The sequence below is a fragment of the Pongo pygmaeus genome, chromosome 4, assembly GCF_028885625.2.
Source record: "Pongo pygmaeus isolate AG05252 chromosome 4, NHGRI_mPonPyg2-v2.0_pri, whole genome shotgun sequence".
Classification (NCBI taxonomy): domain Eukaryota; kingdom Metazoa; phylum Chordata; class Mammalia; order Primates; family Hominidae; genus Pongo; species Pongo pygmaeus.
Genome location: NC_072377.2, coordinates 175,916,719 through 175,935,478, shown reverse-complemented (window position 1 = coordinate 175,935,478; position 18,760 = coordinate 175,916,719). Strand labels below are relative to the sequence as shown.

Below are 18,760 nucleotides of genomic sequence, written 5' to 3'. Positions count from 1 at the left end.
CTACAAATGGTGTTAGAACAACTGGGTAACTGTAAGCCTTGACCCTTAACTCACAACATTCACAAAAATGAACACCAAATGGATCACAGGCCTCAATATAATAGCTGAAACTATTAAACTTACAGAAATCATAGAACTCTTCATAGCATTAGGTTAGAAAATATTTCATAAACACAAAAACCTCAAGCCATAAAGAAAAAAGTGAAAAAGTAGACCATCAAAATTAAAAACTTTTCACCTTTGAAAAAGAGTTAAGAAGACAAACCATAGACTGGCAGAAAATATTTGTAAAACATATATGTGAAAAAGAGATTGTATACAAAATATAGAGCATATAAAGCACTCTTGCAATTCCCTAACACATACGAAAGAGCCAACAATCCAATTTAAAAATGGGCAACAGACTTTTCACAAAATAAGAAATACAAGTGGCAAAAAAGAATAGAAAAGATGCTTAACATCATTAATCATTAGGGAATGCAAATTATAACCACAATGAGATAACACTAGACACCCAGTAGAGTGCCTAAACAGATGGCAAATGATGGCAAGGATGCAGAGTAAATGAAACTCTTATACAGTGTTAATGGGAATGAAAAATGATACATCCACTTCATAAAACTGTTTAGTAGTATCTTACAACATTAAACATACATTTACCATATGACTCAGCACTCATCTTAGGTACCTATCCAAAAGAAACGAAAATTTCTTCTACATACAAAGACTTGTCTAAAAATGTTAATAACATCATTATTTGCAATAGCCAAAAACTCTAAGTGTAATTCAATGTCCATCAGCTGGTGAATGGATAAACTATGGTAAGGCAATACTATGGAATACTATGCAACAACAAAAAGAAACAAAATATGCTCAACGTATTTGAATCTTTAAAACATATGCAAAGAAAAAAAGGAAAAAGATATTTGCAGTTCTGATCACACACAAGGAGCTCACTTTCCTAACTGTAAAAAGCTCTTAAAAATCAAGGAGAAAAAAAGGACCAACAACCCAATAGAAAAATGGCAAAGGAAATGAATTGTTCATTTACAAAAAAAAAAGACCAAATGGCTCTTATGTAAATTTAAACAATGCACAACCTCACTGATCAGAAAAATGCAAAGTTAAATTATACTGAGAAACCATTTTTCACCACAGGATTGCCAAGAATTCCAAGAAATACCTAATGTAGATGACGGGCTGATGGGTGCAGCAAACCACCATGGCACGTGTATACCTATGTAACAAACCTGCACGTTCTGCACATGTATCCCAGAACTTAAAGTATAATAAAAAAATATATATATTGTCCTATGAAGGATACATGGAAACAATCTCATACATTTCTAGTGGACAAGTAAATGGTATAGTCCTTACAGAAAACAACTGGGCAACATTTGCAAAATTACAAATACATTAACCTTCCAATCAACGGCACTTTCACTAGGAGAAATTTATAAATTCATATATACATAAAATGACATGTACAAGGTTTATTCCTGTACAAGTACAGGAATACTTTTAATAGGAAAAGACTAAATCACTCAAATCATTGTCAACAGTGCATGGAATGGTTAAATTATGATATATTCAAAAAGTAAAATATTATGTATGTATCTACAAAAAAATTAAGAGCTCTCTATATTATGAAAATAGCTATAAAACACTTTAAATGAAAAAAAGCAAGAAGTAGAACAGTGAGTATGGTATGCTGCATTCTATGCAAATAAGGGAGGTAAGAATTTATATATTCGTAACTCTTTGTATATGCATATAGAAACTTTGGAAAGACATGCAAAACTAAGAATAACTACTTGCTAGAGTGAAGAAAGGGAGGACAGAGTATAGCACTGGAACAGAACACATTTTAATTTTTTTTAATTTTTGCACAGTGAAATACATTACCTCTTCAAAAAAAATTTTGTGAATTAATCAAAATCAAGTTTGATATGAAAATAAGAATATCACACTATGATATGCAGCAGACAGGTCGCAAACTTGGAGTGATATTTACAATTCAAAAACCTAAATGATTAATGTCAAAATACATAAAAGACTCCTACAAATCAGTGAAAGAAAGCAATCCAGTGGTGAGGTGGAAATGAACAAAAAAGATGCACATACATTTCACTGATGATGACACAACGATCAATAAACATGAAATAATACTAAACTTATTAATCAGTGGAGTGAAAAGTAAAATACCCATGAGGTATATTATTCTCAACTAGATCATCAAAAATGTAGGTATAATAATATGGGCTGCTGGCAAGAATCTAGGTCCAGGTCAGCAAACTACAGCCTATAAGACAGCCTCCTGTTTTTGTAAATAAAACTTTACTGAAACACAGACACGAGTATGGTCTATGGCTGCTTCCTAGCTACAAAGGCAGACTTGAGTAGTCGTGACAGAGACCTAAAACATTTACTGTTTGGCACTTTAAGAAAAAGTTTGCCACTTCCTGATAGAGATTGATGGGAACACCTGAACACTACTGGTAGGATGTCAAGTAGTACAAACACTTTGTAAAACAGTTTAACAGTACCTACTAAAGCTGAATATATAATGGATATACACAACAATTATTAAGGAGCACTGATTTTATTAGCAAAAAACAGAAAACAAATACCTATTAACAAGAGAATGCACAAATAAACTGAGGTACATTCAAACAACGTAACAGTGCATGGCACTGAAAATGAAGGAACAATAGCTATATGCATCAGTATGAGCTGTCATAAATAAAATACTGAGAAATGATAAAAATAAAGTTGTCAAAGAATAAATGCAGTATGATTCCATTTGTATAAAGTTGAGAAATATGCAATATCATGTATTATTTTTGGAATGCATACACATGTGGTAAAACTGAAGAAAAGGCATGAATTGATAAACACAAAATTCAAGATTGTTAAGTATTTTCTGTTGATAGGACAGAGGACAGATTTGGAAAGAGGAACAAAAATGCTGCACAGGTAATGGCAATGACCTATTCTTTAAGCAAGGTAATGGTGTTTGTAGTTACTGCTATTCTGTATGTCTCAATATATATAAATATTCTTTTATATGAATTTGATATTTAATAACTTTCAAAACTCTTCTAGAAGAATAAATCAATAATGAGACTAAATGCTGCAAAAGTGTTAGTTCTCCCCATTTAATTTACAAATAAGATCCCATAAAAGAAAAAAAAACACTGAAGTAGAGAAGATTATCTCACACTAGCCCCTCATCAGTACTGTGTGACTTAAAGCAAGATGGACAGATAATAAACAAAAGGCATTTTTAAAAAACATCATTCAAATGTAAAGGATAATCTTCTAAAAAATTTTTTTAAATTAAAATGGGAAACCACTGGAAGTAAATTTGATTATGACCTCTTACTAAACTCACTTTCCAATACAAGATAAACAAATATGAAAAACAACTTCAGAACTATAAAGTGCTTTCTACTAGAAATTTTCATTACTGTAGTGCATCTTATCAATAAAATTGGAAAAATGTATTTATTTTTACTCCCTACGTTCCTGAAAGGACCTAAAAGGATATACAGAAATAAATACCTCCTCCATCAATAAAGAGTTAAAAACAAAATAAAGAAATTGAGGAATAAAAATAATAGTAAAGCCATAATGAAGGCTGATACCTAAAAGCAAAATCACAATGATATATTATATACTTTTTATTGGCTGAAATTGGGTTCTGAGTTTGCAATCAAGTATAGCAAAGAAGAAAACATAACCAGTTAAGATAGTTATGTTCATAAACTATCTGCTCAAGGGCCATTATCAATTTTTCTTCATACTGATTCCAGAGAGAAGTATATCCTATGACTCTTATAGAGGAAAACTGAAAAAAAAAAAAATCAACCAACAAATTACCAATATACCCAGGAGGTTAATAAAATGAACGGCTTATTAGGGGACCAGGAATTGGGGAAAATACATAAAAATAATTTGCAGTAAAACTATTAAAGTGATTAATGATGTTACTTAATATTCAGCATAATACTCAGTAGTCATATAAAGTTTACTGACCTTCCTGAATGGTGATGTCCACAGTTACACCAGAAGATGGATGCAGAAGGTGTTGGTAATTCTGTGCATTTTGGTCGAATAACTGCACAAGAAGAGCACATGTCTTTTCATATTCACATCTGCTGACAGTGCATAACTGCTCCAACTGCTGAAACACAGTGGCAGTATCATCCAGTGGATCATCTAAGTGATCTCTGCAAACACAGAATAAGTTTGCAGATAACATTAGAATGTGAAGTACTTTTATTTACCACAAATAAACTTTATGTTAAATAAAAATTCTATAATAAAGGAATAAAAGATAGAGGCAGGAGGTTCACTTGGGGCCAGGAGTTTGAGACCAGCCAGGCCAACATAGCGAAATCCTGACTCTAAAAATACAAAAGTTAGCTGGGCATGGTGGCACACACCTGTAATCCCAGCTACGCAAGAGGCTGAGGCATGAGAATTGCTTGAACTTGGGAGGCGGAGGTTGCAGTGAGCTAAGATTGCGCCACTGCACTCCAGCTGGGGTGACAGGGCGAGACTCTTTTCTAAAAAAAAAAAAAAGAAAAGAAATAAAAAATAAAATAGAAATGTATTAGAAGGTAAAAAATAAAACTGTCTGTATCTGAAGATGGCATGATTATGTAAATAGAAAATATTTTTAGAAACACAAAAATGCTACTCAAACTAATAGGTAAGTTTACTAAGGTCATAGCATACGAGGTCAGTATACAAAATGACCTGTATTAGTAGATACTGGCAGTGAACGACTGGAAATTCAAATTTAAAAAACAGTATCATACAAAGGCAGTAGGAAACATAAAATATCAATTAAATCTACCTAAATGTATGCAAGATCTGAAGGCTAAATACCAAAAATGTTTGATTAAAGAAAAATCAGAGAAGAGCTAAATAAATTAAAAGATAGACATGCTCAGAGACGAAAAGACTCAATATTGTTGAGATGTCAATTCTTTCCCCAAGTTAATCTATAGTTTCAATGCAATCCCAGTCAAAATCCCAGCAGAACTTCTTTGTAGAAACCGAGAAACTCATTCAAACATATACATGGAAAAGCAAAGACAGCAGAATTGCCAAAATAATTTTGAAAGAGAAAAGCCACTTAAAGAACTCATACTATCTGGTTTCAAAGCTTATTATAAACCTAATCAAGACAGGGTACTGGTGAAAGAACAGACACATAGATTAATGAAGACAGAGTCCAGAAATAGAACTACATGTATGTGGTAAATTAATTTTTGACAAAAGTGTAAAAACAATTCAATGGAGAAAGGATAGTCTGTTACACAAATGATGTTGAAATAACTGGTCATCTATATGCCAAAAAAAAAGAACTCTAGCCTTATGCCAGGTAATATACAAAAATTAGCCTGAAAGAGATCACAGACTGAAATGTAAATTCTAAGACAATAAAACTCCTAGAAGAGAAAATAAAAGAAAAATCTCTGTGACCGTGGATTAGTTTCCATAGGTATAACAACAAAAACATAATACATAAAAGAAAAAATAAAGCATTGGACTTAGTCAAAATTTAAAACTTCCGCTCTTCTAAAGACTCTGTTAAGAAAATGAAAAGGCAGACAGCTTCCAAGATGGCCAAATAGGAATAGCTCTGGTCTGCAGCCCCCAGTGAGATCGACGCAGAAGATGGGTGATTTCTGCATTTCTAACTGAGGTGCCTGGTTCATCTCATTGGGACTGGTTCGACAGTGGGTGCAGCCCATGGAGGGCAAGCTGAAGCAGGGCAGGGCGTCTGCTTCAGGGGTCGGGGGATTTCCCTTTCCTAGCTAAGGGAAGCCGTGACAGACTTTATCTGGAGAAAAGAGTACACTTCTGACCAAATGCTGTGCTTTTCCCACGGTCTTAGCAACCTGCAGACCAGGAGATACCCTCCTGTGCCTGGCTCAGTGGGTCCCACGCCCACAGAGCCTTAACTCACTGCTAGTGCAGCAGTCTGAGATCAAACTGCGATGCTGCAGCTTGACAGGGGAAGGGGGATCCGCCATTGCTGAGGCTTGAATAGCTCACAGTGTAAACAAAGCACGGACTGGGCAGAGCCCACCGCAGCTCAGCCTCTATAGATTCCACCTCTCGGGGAAGGGCATAGCAGAACAAAAGGCAGCAGACAGCTTCTGCAGACTTAAACGTCCCTGTCTGACAGCTCTGAAGAGAGCAGTGGTTCTCTCAGCACGGCGTTCAAACTCCGAGAACGAACAGACCACCTCCTCAAGCGGGTCCCTGACCCCCGTGTAGCCTGACTGGGAAACACCTCCCAGTAGGGGACGACAGACACTTCAAACAGGCAGGTGACCCTCTGGGATGAAGCTTCCAGAGGAAGGATCAGGCAGCAATATTTGCTGTTCTGCAACCTCTGCTGTTGATACCAAGACAAACAGGGTCTGGAGTGGACCTCCAGCAAACTCCAACAGACCTGCAGCTGAGGGGTCTGTTAGAAGGAGAACTAACAAACAGAAAGGAACAGCATCAACATCAACAAAAAGGACATCCACACAGAAACCCCATCTGTAGGTCACCAACATCAAAGACCAAAGGTAGATAAAACCACAAAGATGGGGAGAAACCAGAGCAGAAAAGCTGAAAATTCCAAAAACCAGAGCACCTCTACTCCTCCAAAGGACTGCAGCTCCTCACCAGCAAGGGAACAAAACTGGACGGAGACTGAGTTTGATGAGTTGACAGAAATAGGCTTCAGAAGGTCGGCAATAACAAACTTCTCCGAGCTAAAGGAGCATGTTCTAACCCAATGAAAGGAAGCTACGAACCTTGATAAAACATTCCATGCTCATGGATAGGAAGAATCAATATCGTGAAAATGGCCATACTGCCCAAGGTAATTTATAGATTCAATGCTATCCCCATCAAGCTACCACTGACTTTCTTCACAGAATTGGAAAAAGCTACTTTAAAGTTCATATGGAACCAAAAAAGAGCCCGTATAGCCAAGACAATCCTAAGCAAAAAGAACAAAGCTGGAGGCATCACTCTACATTACTTCAAACTATACTACAAGGCTACAGTAATCAAAACAGCATGGTACTGGTACCAAAACAAATATGTACACCAATGTAACAGAACAGAGGCCTCAGAAATAACACACATCTACAACCATCTGATCTTTGAATAACCTGACAAAAAAAAGCAATGGGGAAATGATTCCCTATTTAATAAACAGTGCTGGGAAAACTGACTAGCCATATGTAGAAAGCTGAAACTGGATTCCTTCCTTACACCTTACACAAAAATTAACTCAAGATGCATTAAAGACTTAAATGTAAGACCTAACACCATAAAAACCCTAGCAGAAAACCTAGTCAATACCATTCAGGACATAGGCACGGGCAAGGACTTCATGACTAAAACACCAAAAGCAATGACAACCAAAGCCAAAATTGACAAATGGGATCTAATTAAACTCAAGAACTTCTGCACAGCAAAAGAAACTATCATCAGAGTGAACAGGCAACCTACAGAATGGGAGAAAATCTTTGCAATCTACCCATCTGACAAAAGGCTAATATCCAGAATCCACAAAGAACTTAAACAAATTTACAAGAAAAAAACAACCCCATCAAAAAGTGGACAAAGGATACGAACAGACACTTTTCCAAAGAAGACATTTATGCAGCCAACAGACATATGAAAAAATGCTCATCATCACTGGTCAGAGAAATGCAAATTAAGACCACAGTGAGATACCATCTCATGCCAGTTAGAATGGTGATCATTAAAAAGTCAGGAAACAACAGATGTTGGAGAGGATGTGGAGAAATAGGAATGCTTTTACACTGTTGGTGGGAACGTAAATTAGTTCAACCAGTGTAGAAGACAGCATGGCAAGACATTGTGCACATGTACCCTAGAACTTAAAGTATAATAAAAAGAAAGAAAATGAAAAGGCAAACAACAGAGAAAATATTTGCAAACACATAACAGAAAGACTTGTGAAGAAAATATACAGACTGCTCAAATCTCAATATAAGAAAATATACAACCCAATTAAAAAATGGGAAATGGATTTGACTAGCACACTACCAACGAATACATACAGATGGTAAATAAGTGCATGAAAATATGGTCAACATTATTAGTCGTTAAGGGAAAACCACAATGAGGTACCACGACATACTTATTAGAATGAGTAACATTTTTTCAAACTAGCAATATCAAGTGCTAGTGAGAACACACAGCAGTTGAGTCTTTCATACATTGTGAGTGGGAATGCAAAATGGTACAGCCACTTTGGAAAATAGTTTGGCAGCTTCTTATGAAGTACAATATATACTATATTTAACATGCATCCCAGGAATCCCACACCTAGCTATTTACCCAGGAGAAACAAAAACTTATGTTTGTACAAAATCTGTACAGGAGTATTTGCATCAGTTTTATTTACAATGGCCAAAAACGTAAACAACTCAAAAGTCCAGCAACAGGTGAATTGGTAAACAAACTGATATATCCACAAAATGGAATACTACTCAGCAATGAAAGTAAAGTACTAACACAACACAGAGGAATCTCTCAAATGCATTATGCTAAGTGGAAAAAAATCAGACTAAAAAGCTGCATACTGTATAATTTCATTTATACAACATTCTCGAAAAGGCAAAAAAAAAATTACAGGGACATAAAACAGATCAGTAACTGCCAGAGATGAGGGTGAGGAGAGGGGCTGACTGAAAAAGGAGCCAAAAGAACTATCTGGATTGATGGAACTATTCTGTATCTCAATTGTGATGGTAGTTATACAATTGTGCGCACTTGTCAGAAATCATACAACTGTACACTTAAAAGGGTGAATTTTAAATTTATACCTTTATCTTAAAAAATTCCAAGTGTCAAAAGGAAATACAACAAAAACATTTAGTTTTTGAATACCTCACAACTATGGCAACAGAGTCCAACCGAGAAGTGATAAAGGCCTTCGTGATTTCTGGTGCATAAGTGTCTAATAGGTGGGGTTCAGTTGATTTCACAAAAGGAACAGATGCTACCATCCTTTGCCACAGAGTTAATAAATAATGAACGCTGTTAGGAGCAAATTCCCAGTGCTACAAAGAAATAAACAGAAGTTATTTAAAATATTACATCTTCCTACAATAAGAATTACAGAATAAAATTACTAAACATACATTTTTAAATTAACTTTTATTCTTACCATAAAACTAATAAACACATAATATAGCAAATTTATAAATGCAAAAAAGTATAAAGAAACCAACATCTCTATTATTTTACCACCCAGATCAACATTAAAATATTACTCTACTTCCCTCTAATCATTCCATGAATATTTTTCAGAGTTGACATCATGTGAAAAACATGATTTTATAATCTCTCCCTTAAAATTATTTTAAAAACTTTTCTATAATAGAATCTGTAAAAATTTTATTTCTTCACATTTTATTATAGTTTCTCAAGCCATTATTCAATTATTAGATATTTAAGTAGCTTCTCAATTTTTGTTATATACATTTCAATGAACTTTTTAACCTAAAACCCTGCAATGAACATTTCTAGCAATCAAATTAATAGATATTTTTAAAATACCCCCACCAACCCTTACTAAGAAGCTGTTTTAAAACTGGCTACAGTTTAACATAATTACGTATTTTTACCTACCTGTAGGCTAGTAATGGTAAAATTAGCAATCAATCTAATAACTTCAGGATATTCCTTCACCATAACTAATTCTCCCAGCTGATAATTTGTCTTTAAACGAGCCAAAAATCGACAAAATTCATGATAATTACCTGGATCAGACAAACCCTAAATTATGAGACAAAAAGAAAGGCTTAAAAACAAGCCAACCTATGGACAATAAAATCAGTAAAACCCCAAAGCATCTTAAATCTCCCAATTTTCATGAGTACTTACTTAAAATACTCTGTGTCAATTGGGTAGTTAACAATGTAAAAAAAATAGAGGGATTCTTGCTAGGTCTAGTTTTGTCATCAATGACTAATAATAAGGAATCCAAAGTAGAGGCCTTGGAAGAAGATCTGCATCACAATGACTAAATTATAATTTCGGGGAAGCTATTATAGTACACAAAAGGTGTGTGTGTGTGTGTGTGTGTGTATATATGTGTGTGTGTACTGTGGTTTAAACAGAAGTCAACAAAGGACCTGGAAAATATTTAAGATTAAAAGTAAATTCTAGGAAAGAACAATACTCACCAGACTTAAATGGTATGTATGAGCACACAAATAACAGAAATTTTCTTAATTAAACAAATATTTATTGAGTATCTACAGGCACTGTACCCTCAAGCAACTCCGTGTCTCTCCATGTCTCTAGACAGTCATTCAAGCAAATTACTGCAATGTAAGGAATAAAGTTGAGCAAATAACTAAAGTTGAGCAAAAACAAAATTTACCCAGGTAAATTTTGGAGGAGTATAGATTAAAAGGAAATAACAAAAAAGATCTGCCCAGTTGTCTGTAAGCTCCTTGAAAACAGTTTTAGTATGCACTGTAGCTGGGATGAAACAGAATTCAAAAAGTATCTTTGTAAAACTGAAAGTCTCTAAGCAATTTCATTCATAGGAGCTCCATGAAATATATAGAAAATAGTATCTATTAAGGACAAATAACCAAAAAAATTTTGTAATCATAGATCTTTAAAACATGTTTGTGATTCTAAAACAATCTAATGTTCATATCAACTTTTACAGCCATGAAACATCAACATAAGGATGTTGGAAAATCATTTAAGAGAAATTATCAGGAATCAGCATATTATCTTCCACCTATTGGTTGATGATAGTGAGTTAAACAACTAAACATTTTAAAGTATATTGGTAAAATCCTCTTTATCAGCAAAACAGAAAATTTCACAACTATACTAACATTGAAAAGATAAAATAAATGCATAACCCATAAAATACTTCTGAGAATATGCAAAAACAATTGCTTTTTGTAGAACATTCTTACTAAAGATATTATGTCACCCCCCAAAAATTTATTAATAACCAAGAGAATTAGATAAACCTCCTTAAATCATTTAACCTTTAAAAATCTGTATTTTACAGATATTTTAAACCAAAATCAAAATAAAAAATAAAACAAAATATTTTATCTAAGCACCCAAAATTACTCAATAGCAGCTTCGCAATTCTCTGAAATGAATATTGGCAATGAAGCTCTAAAGTTAATGCAGAAAAAATTTTAAAATCTACAAACTCTTACTTGTCCACAAGAGGGCAAGAAAACATTATTTCATAATTTAAGGCCACTTGCTCCAATATTAACATTCAGATTTATATTATGTCTTCTAGTTCATAAGGTGGACATACTGAATTAATCACTTCAGTAGTTTAAGAAGTGTAAGCAAAAAAATGTAATACAATGGTAAAAGACAGAAGCATAGTAAGATAGATAATCTCTAGTCATATTTGCCTAAAAGAAAAAAATAAGAGAAACACAGAAGTCAGCCATGGAAACATTTATTTTTAAAAACTACCCATCTCTACCACAAATGAGATCTAAGGGCTGAGCATGGTAGCTCATGCCTGTAATCCCAGCACTTTGGGAGGCTGAGGCAGGTGGATCCCTTGAGGTCAGGAGTTCAAGACCAGCCTGGCCAACATGGTGAAACCCCGTCTCCACTAAAAATACAAAAATTAGCAGGGGTAGCGGGTGCAAGCCTGTAATCCCAGCTACTCAAGAGGCTGAGGCAGAAGAATCGCTCAAACCCGGGAGGTAGAGGTTGCAGTGAGCCAAGATTGCACCACTACACTCCAGCCTGGGCAACAGAGCAAGACTTGATCTCGGGGAAAAAAAAAAAAAAAAAGCTCTAAGGAAGATAAATATGATACTAAATGTTTTCTTCCAGAATCATAATAAATTCATGATGAGTTTATTATGTGCCTTTAGCTGAAAAACTGTATCTCTATATGCTAAGTATTAAATTACTTCATAAATACCTGAGGGTTTTCAAGTATCCTTTTTACTCCCTTAATTAAATTACCAAGGTACTTGGCACGTTCAGGACTGTTAAATAAGGACCTTCTTGTCGAAGCAAACTGAACTAAACATGAAAGTGCCTAAAAAATACCAAAAAAATTTCATTTCAATTTTCAAAGTAACTGTGGCCACATGTAAGGAATACTAGTCTTTACATTTAAAATGAATTTAATTTTAATGCATTATAGAATATAATGCATTATAATGCAATATAAAAAGCATTATAGAACATAAAAATAATAAAAGCTAAATATCATCAACCACTCCCACCACCCACAATCCTTCTACCCCATCATAAAAATTCCTATTTGTATGTATTCCCCTCTAATGTTTTTTCATTAACAAAATCAGCCAGTTCAAGGCCTGGACATGCTATACATTTAATAGGCTCTCAATTGCTTATGATACCCAGTTCCATTTTCTAATGAATCAGGTTTTCTACCAAAAAGAAAATATGGTTTTGTGGTACAGTATGTTTGCGAAATAGTGCACATTATGTACTGTGGTATCCTGTTGGGGGGGGCAGGGGGAACCTGTAATCTAATCCAGCATATTCCAAATTTAATTGGTCAAGGAATATTTTACACCATCCATTAGCATCTTAAAAAGTGGTCTGAAAATGGTGCTGGAAAAGGTAGGTACTTTATGGTGAGAAAAGAGACAAAAATCAAATGACGCCCTTTTTAGATGTGCTCCAGTTTGCCACAGCCCCTACCATGAGAACCTAAAACCCAAATTAAAAACAAAAACAAAAACAAAAAACTCCTTAGAAAACTCAGAAGTACAAGTATGGAAACCACTACCATATTAAAAACACCTGGGGTTGGGGGCAAAAAAGACCTGTGTTTGAATCTCAATGCCAATATTTTCTTTGTTGCCCTGGAGGAAGTCACTTAGTCAATCTGGGTCTGTTTTCTGTTTTTCTGGGTCTACATAGTAGGGATTTTATTATTTACCTTTCAGGGCCACTTTGAGGATTAAGTGAGATAAGTATCATACAATAAATAGGACATGTCCAATAAATGTTTGTTACTATCTCGCAAAGCAGTTGTTTTCTACTTTATTTTTTAAGCACTTGTACCTTTTTTGTTTTATCCCAAAACATAATTACATGAAACCATGGTTTTTACACAACTAAAAGCAAGACTGTTGTGACTGAAAGACAGAAGGCTGTGGCCCCAACTGGAAACATGAGGTACCCTGAGAAACCCAGTTTAAAAAGCACTACCTTAAACTCTAGATTCAAGAGAAGACACGTTTTTTTAAAAAGGACATTTCTGTGAATGCTTTCCTCCCTTTTAGGCAATCAGATACCTAAACAAACATATCATTGATATATACTTTAAATATGGAATATGTTTTTCAGAAAATGGCAATATTAGAACTCCCCAGCTTTACTTCTGCAAGTTTAAACATTAAACTTACAATTTTTAATAACCTTGACAGATTTGTTTTAGGCTCTGCAAAGATGGAGCTCAGAGTCTCAAAGTTCTATACAACTACAGAGTACCAACAACTTTTTAAGCAGGCAATAGAATTTACACTGATTCAAAAAATAAATAAATAACTGGCTTGATGAACACAATTCAAGTGAGTAGATCCCCTTCGTTTCTTATTCAGAGATCTGAAGGGGCAGCCTGTCAAACCTAAGACATGGAGCCAGGCAAGGTTGAGGAAGAGTTAGAGAAGGGTAGTAGAAGGGAAAGTCCTTGTGTGGTGGTCAGCTGCTGGACTTAGGCTCTATGGGAACTGAGTAGGAGAAAAATATGTACTTAGGGATTGGTAGGTTGTCCTGGCTCTGGGCAAGAGCTAAATCAACAGTTACTGGTTCTAGGCTCACCCATGAAATAAAATGTAATGTTGACAAAACAAACAAAATTTGACAAATAGTTTAAGCAGTATACATCCCAGAAAATATAAGAACTTATTGTGAAAAGTAAACTCAATTGAATATATAAACAGAATTTTTGAAGTAAATATATATCACCCCTTATTTACACAGGTATTTTTTAATGAAATAATGAATGACTTTTACTTACTAACTGAGACAGTAGTGGTGGAAGTGAATGATACAAATTGAAGAAAAGATCCAATGTTTCTGGTTCCAGGAAAACTGGGAAAAAAAATTATTTTCTAACACCATTACTTTCAATTCAGTGATCTTAACAAAGTAAGACAATATCACACAAACAGAAATCTAAGGCCTCTGCATGCGGCCATTCCTTCCAGTTAGGCCTATTTTTAATCCCTAGCTATTTTCCTTTGAAAGATGAAATAATACAGAGAGAAATTAACTAGCCAGGCTCTTCCTCATGTAGCACTTCCTCTATGTAGCACTACAGTTTGAACTGGGAGAATCTTCTTACTGTTTTCATTTGTATTCAAGTAATATAAACATTGAGAATTCAAACAGTATCAAAAAGTAAACAGTACTAACAAGCTTACAATAAAAAAAAAACTGTATCCTATCCCATTCCAACTGCTTTTCAACTCTTTTGGCTATAGTTACATTCATGTTTCCAAATAATAGCCTATACTATTTCTTCATTTGATTGTTTTACTTTAGACATCAACGGCATTCCTATTACAGTGTGTAACGCTTTAGCTGTCTCATCACGAATGCCACATCCCTACCACCCCTACCACTCTCTCCACAATCAATCCTCTCAAAAACCCATCCACTAGGATCACAATTTGTGATTAAAGCAATTCTATGTGTTTACATTTATTATGACTATGTAAATAATATTAACGGCTGAGCTGTAATTACATCACATTTCTAATACTCGCTGGACTTAATCATAGCATCTTTTCTGTGCTTAGTTGTGTATCTGTCACTAATTCTCTCCAAATGCTCTGACAGATTGGCACAATGTTCTTCATAACATGTTCCACACCATCAATAGCATCAAATAACCCATCATTTGCATTCACCCACCCCTGCCTCCCAGAGCCTTCAACTTGAACTAGTTGCTCCTTAACTTTGTTATACAACTGTAGCCTTTCTATGTCTTTCACTGTCATCTTGTGTTGAAGTGCCCATTTCCCAAATTCCATTATCTTCCACTTTCTTTGCTTGTACATCAAGTAGCTTCCTGAGAGCAAGTACATAAGGGATAAATTTTGGAAGGACTCGCATATCTGAAAATGTCTTTATTCTATCTTAGATTTGATAAGTTTGGTCTAGTTTGGAAACAATTTTCCCTCAGAAGCCTGAAGATACTACTCTATTGTTTTCTAGCTTTCAGTGCTGCTGTTGAGAAGTCTAATACCTTCTTGACCCCAATCCTTTGTAGGAGGAGACTTACTTTTTTCTTTCTGGTAAGTTTTAGAATTTTTTTCTTTATCCTTACTATTCTAAAATGTCATGATTATAAAGCTTAGTGAGTATCTTTTTTCATTCATTATGCTGGGAACTTGGTGGGATCTTTCAATCCAAAAATGCATACCCTTCAGAGCTCAGAACATTTTGGGGTACTATCTGTTTGCAAATTTCCTTCTTTCTCCATCCTCTCTTTCTAGAACTCCTAACCATCACACCTCCTTAATTTCATCTTCTAGTTTTCTTATTTTTTTTCCTCCTATCAAACATCTCCTTGCTTTTTTGTTCTACATTCTAGGAGACTGTGTTAACTTTGTCTTACAACTTTTCCACTGGATGTTTTATTTTGGCAACTGTCCTGTAAATTTGGAACATTCTCTGAACAATATCCTGTCCTTGTTTCAGGGATGCATTATCTCATCATCTCTCTGGGCATATTCATTATATCTTTCTGAAGTTTGTTTCTACTTTCACCTTGTCTCTGTTGCTATTAACTACCCTCCATTTTAAAATTAAACTTTCTGAGATAATTATAGATTCACATGCAGTTGCAAAAAATAATACAGAAAGACCCCATGAACTCCTACCCATTTTCCTACAATGGTAATTTCTTGCAAAACTACAGTATAATATCTCAACCAGGAAACTCACATTGATAAAATCCACAATCTTATTCAGATTTCCCAGTTTTACATGTACTCATGCGTGTGTAGATGTGTGTTTTCAGTCTGTGAAATTTTTTATTACATGTATTGGTTCATGTTTCCATCATCACAGTCAAGATACAGAACACAAAGTCCCCTTTTGTTGTTGTAGTCTCTGATCTCCATATTAGAAGTTTTTCACAAAATTAATACTGTTCCTCTATTATATCTGGTATCCATGAATATGAGGCCTCTCCAATTTTATTTCTTGAGGAAAAAAACTCTGGTCTTGGAAAGTAAAGAAGTAGCACAGGTAGAGAAAAGGGAGGAAAAGGCAGTCACCTAGCTGCACAGGTGGTAGAGAAGATCCTGGAGAGTTTAACTGTTCAGAGTACAGACTTTTTATCAAACCCCGTCAGCCCCATTTCCCAATTCTGAGTTCAGAGGTACCTTAGGTGCCATTTTTCTGGAACATGGGAGAACAAATTAGCTTCCTTTTTCTTGGTATCCCTTTCTATAAGCAAGTTGCAACTCTCCTCTTCTAGGTCACTTAATCTAATTCATTCTCTTTATAACCCTGAAAAATATGTTGACATCTCTTGCCAACTCTTCATATTAAACTTTTTTTCTTTCTCATGATGACCCTTCAGACTGAACTTTTTTCTTACTTGATCTCCAAGCTGTTGGAATCTGCACTGTGCAAAGATCATTTGCAGAATCACCTATTGAACTGCCAATGAAGTCAAAGTTAAGGCAGTTAAGGACCAGTTTCAAGACCTTCATTACCAGATTTTGCTAACATTGATCCTGAAGATTTAAAGGTTTGGCCAACACCTGAAAATGATCATAAACAGAGTGGGATCCTGTCCCACTCTGTTTATCTGAAAGTTTCAAGTCAGAGCTCTTGACTTTCCTCCCAAATCTGCTCTCCATTTAGCTCTAGTGCAGTCCTTCTTTTTCTTTTTTCCTAAATCAAAATATAGAAGTTACTATAATATGAATTACAGAAAACATTTCAACATTAGCCATCAGCAGCTACTTCAGGTTACAAATCCATTTGAGCTCTTTTTTTAATTCCTAGCAAAAAGATAACTATACACAGGGGAACTATATTGCTTAATACTGTGTCTTTATGTTGATGACCCTTCATACCAAACTTTTTTCTTACTTGTTCTCCAAGTTGTTGGAATCTGCACCGTGCAAAGATCATCTGCAGATTCATCTGCTGAACTGCCAATGAAGTCAAAGTTAAGGCAGTTAAGGACCAGTTTCAAGACCTGCATTACCAGATTTTGCTGACATTGATCCTGAAGATTTAAAGGTTTGGCCAACACCTGAAAAAAGTACAAAATCAAATAAAACACTGTGAAATACATCAATAAATTTACACTTCATGAATTAAAATAATTTTTCAATGTCAAATGAAAACTAGTAAAAGGGTTTACAAAGTTATTCTGTTCCATATATGAGGAAGTAATGTTACCTTCTTCAAGAAAAACTGGGTTAACTTCATGCATAAAAGAATCACATTCAGCTAATAAAGGCAATCAGAACTCTGAATGTTGGAGGACACTCACAAAGCTTCTGGAGAACAATCCTATTTCCAAAATAATGCCCATTCTCACACAAACCAAAAACAATTATACCTTTTAGATATACTGTGAAATATTTATAGAGGAAATTATATGAAATTTGGGATTCTGCTTGAAGAGTAATATAAAAAGAAGTAGGTAGGCAGGAATAGAGAGAAAACAAGATTGGCCGTGAGTTGCTACTGTTTAACTGGCTGACAGGTTAACTGGTTATACTATTCTATCTACTTTCGTGTATATTAAAATTTTCTGTGTTAAAAGAAAAATTTTAAGATAACAGAAGGTCTTTGGGTCTGACATAGTGTGGCAGTTGTCATGTTACTATACCAAAGAATTGAAATAATTGGAAACTAGTGCTTATTGGAGCATACTGTCAGAAATGCTATATTACACCAATTATCAAGCTTGAATAGCATGATGGAGTCCCTATATTATACAAGAGAATACAGTATCATTACGAATCATGCTATCACTAATATTCAATAGGGCACTAAGTAGCAAATGGAGAAATACTATTTCCCAAAGAAGTTGTTAAAGTCAACGATCTTGGCTAAACTATGAATAAATTTTGATAGTTGATGAATCAGGAAAATATTGTCATTTCATTTTTCATCTGCATCCTATCAAAATATAAGCAAGCAGATAAAGAAACTAATACTCAATTAGCTTCTATAATTAAAGAATCTACACTGGGAAGGCAATGAAACTACTGCCTAAAGATAAGTTATTAGATTCCCTTTGGATTTCACCTTATCATATGCCCAGTGAGTAGAAGTAAATTTTTTGGAACTGCTTACAGACTTATGCAAATTTACTATACATAAGTCTGTCCACAATAATTCTTTAAAAGGCAAAATTGGGGGGAAAATTCAACTGAAATTCTTTTGAAACTCTTAAAATTTCCCAAATATTCTAACTAGGGAGTTGAATTATCAAATAACTTACCTGTTTTAAAAGAGAGCATGCTAGCACTAAAACGTCTTTGAGAGAAGTATCACGAAATGAGGTAGCTATTTTCCTGTGTTTTGCTGAAGGTCTAGAATAATCAACCTAAAAAGATAAAGATGAAATTAGTTTAACCAGACCTATGAAAAAGCAAAGCAAAATTTACTAAAAAAAAACGGAAATAAACTTGAGTAGAACCCAAGTTTCCAGACTGTTTCAATTTAA

General features: G+C 34.6%; 1 protein-coding gene across 10 annotated transcripts in view; it reads right to left on the bottom strand.

Moving 5' to 3' along the window:
- RANBP17 (RAN binding protein 17) overlaps nt 1-18,760 on the bottom strand; it is a 432,110-nt gene that overhangs the window by 365,585 nt on the left and 47,765 nt on the right. For 8 of the 10 annotated variants that reach the window (XM_063665353.1, XM_054488237.2, XM_054488236.2 and 5 more), the window contains 7 exons: nt 18,536-18,640; nt 17,167-17,332; nt 14,072-14,145; nt 11,993-12,112; nt 9,688-9,834; nt 8,944-9,116; nt 4,039-4,232 (listed from right to left, as the gene is read on the bottom strand). In XM_063665353.1, coding sequence (XP_063521423.1) covers nt 4,039-4,232; nt 8,944-9,116; nt 9,688-9,834; nt 11,993-12,112; nt 14,072-14,145; nt 17,167-17,332; nt 18,536-18,640 — 979 coding nt within the window. The remainder of the gene's footprint in view (nt 1-4,038; nt 4,233-8,943; nt 9,117-9,687; nt 9,835-11,992; nt 12,113-14,071; nt 14,146-17,166; nt 17,333-18,535; nt 18,641-18,760) is intronic. The other 2 variants (XM_063665349.1, XM_063665348.1) reach the window with 1 other exon arrangement.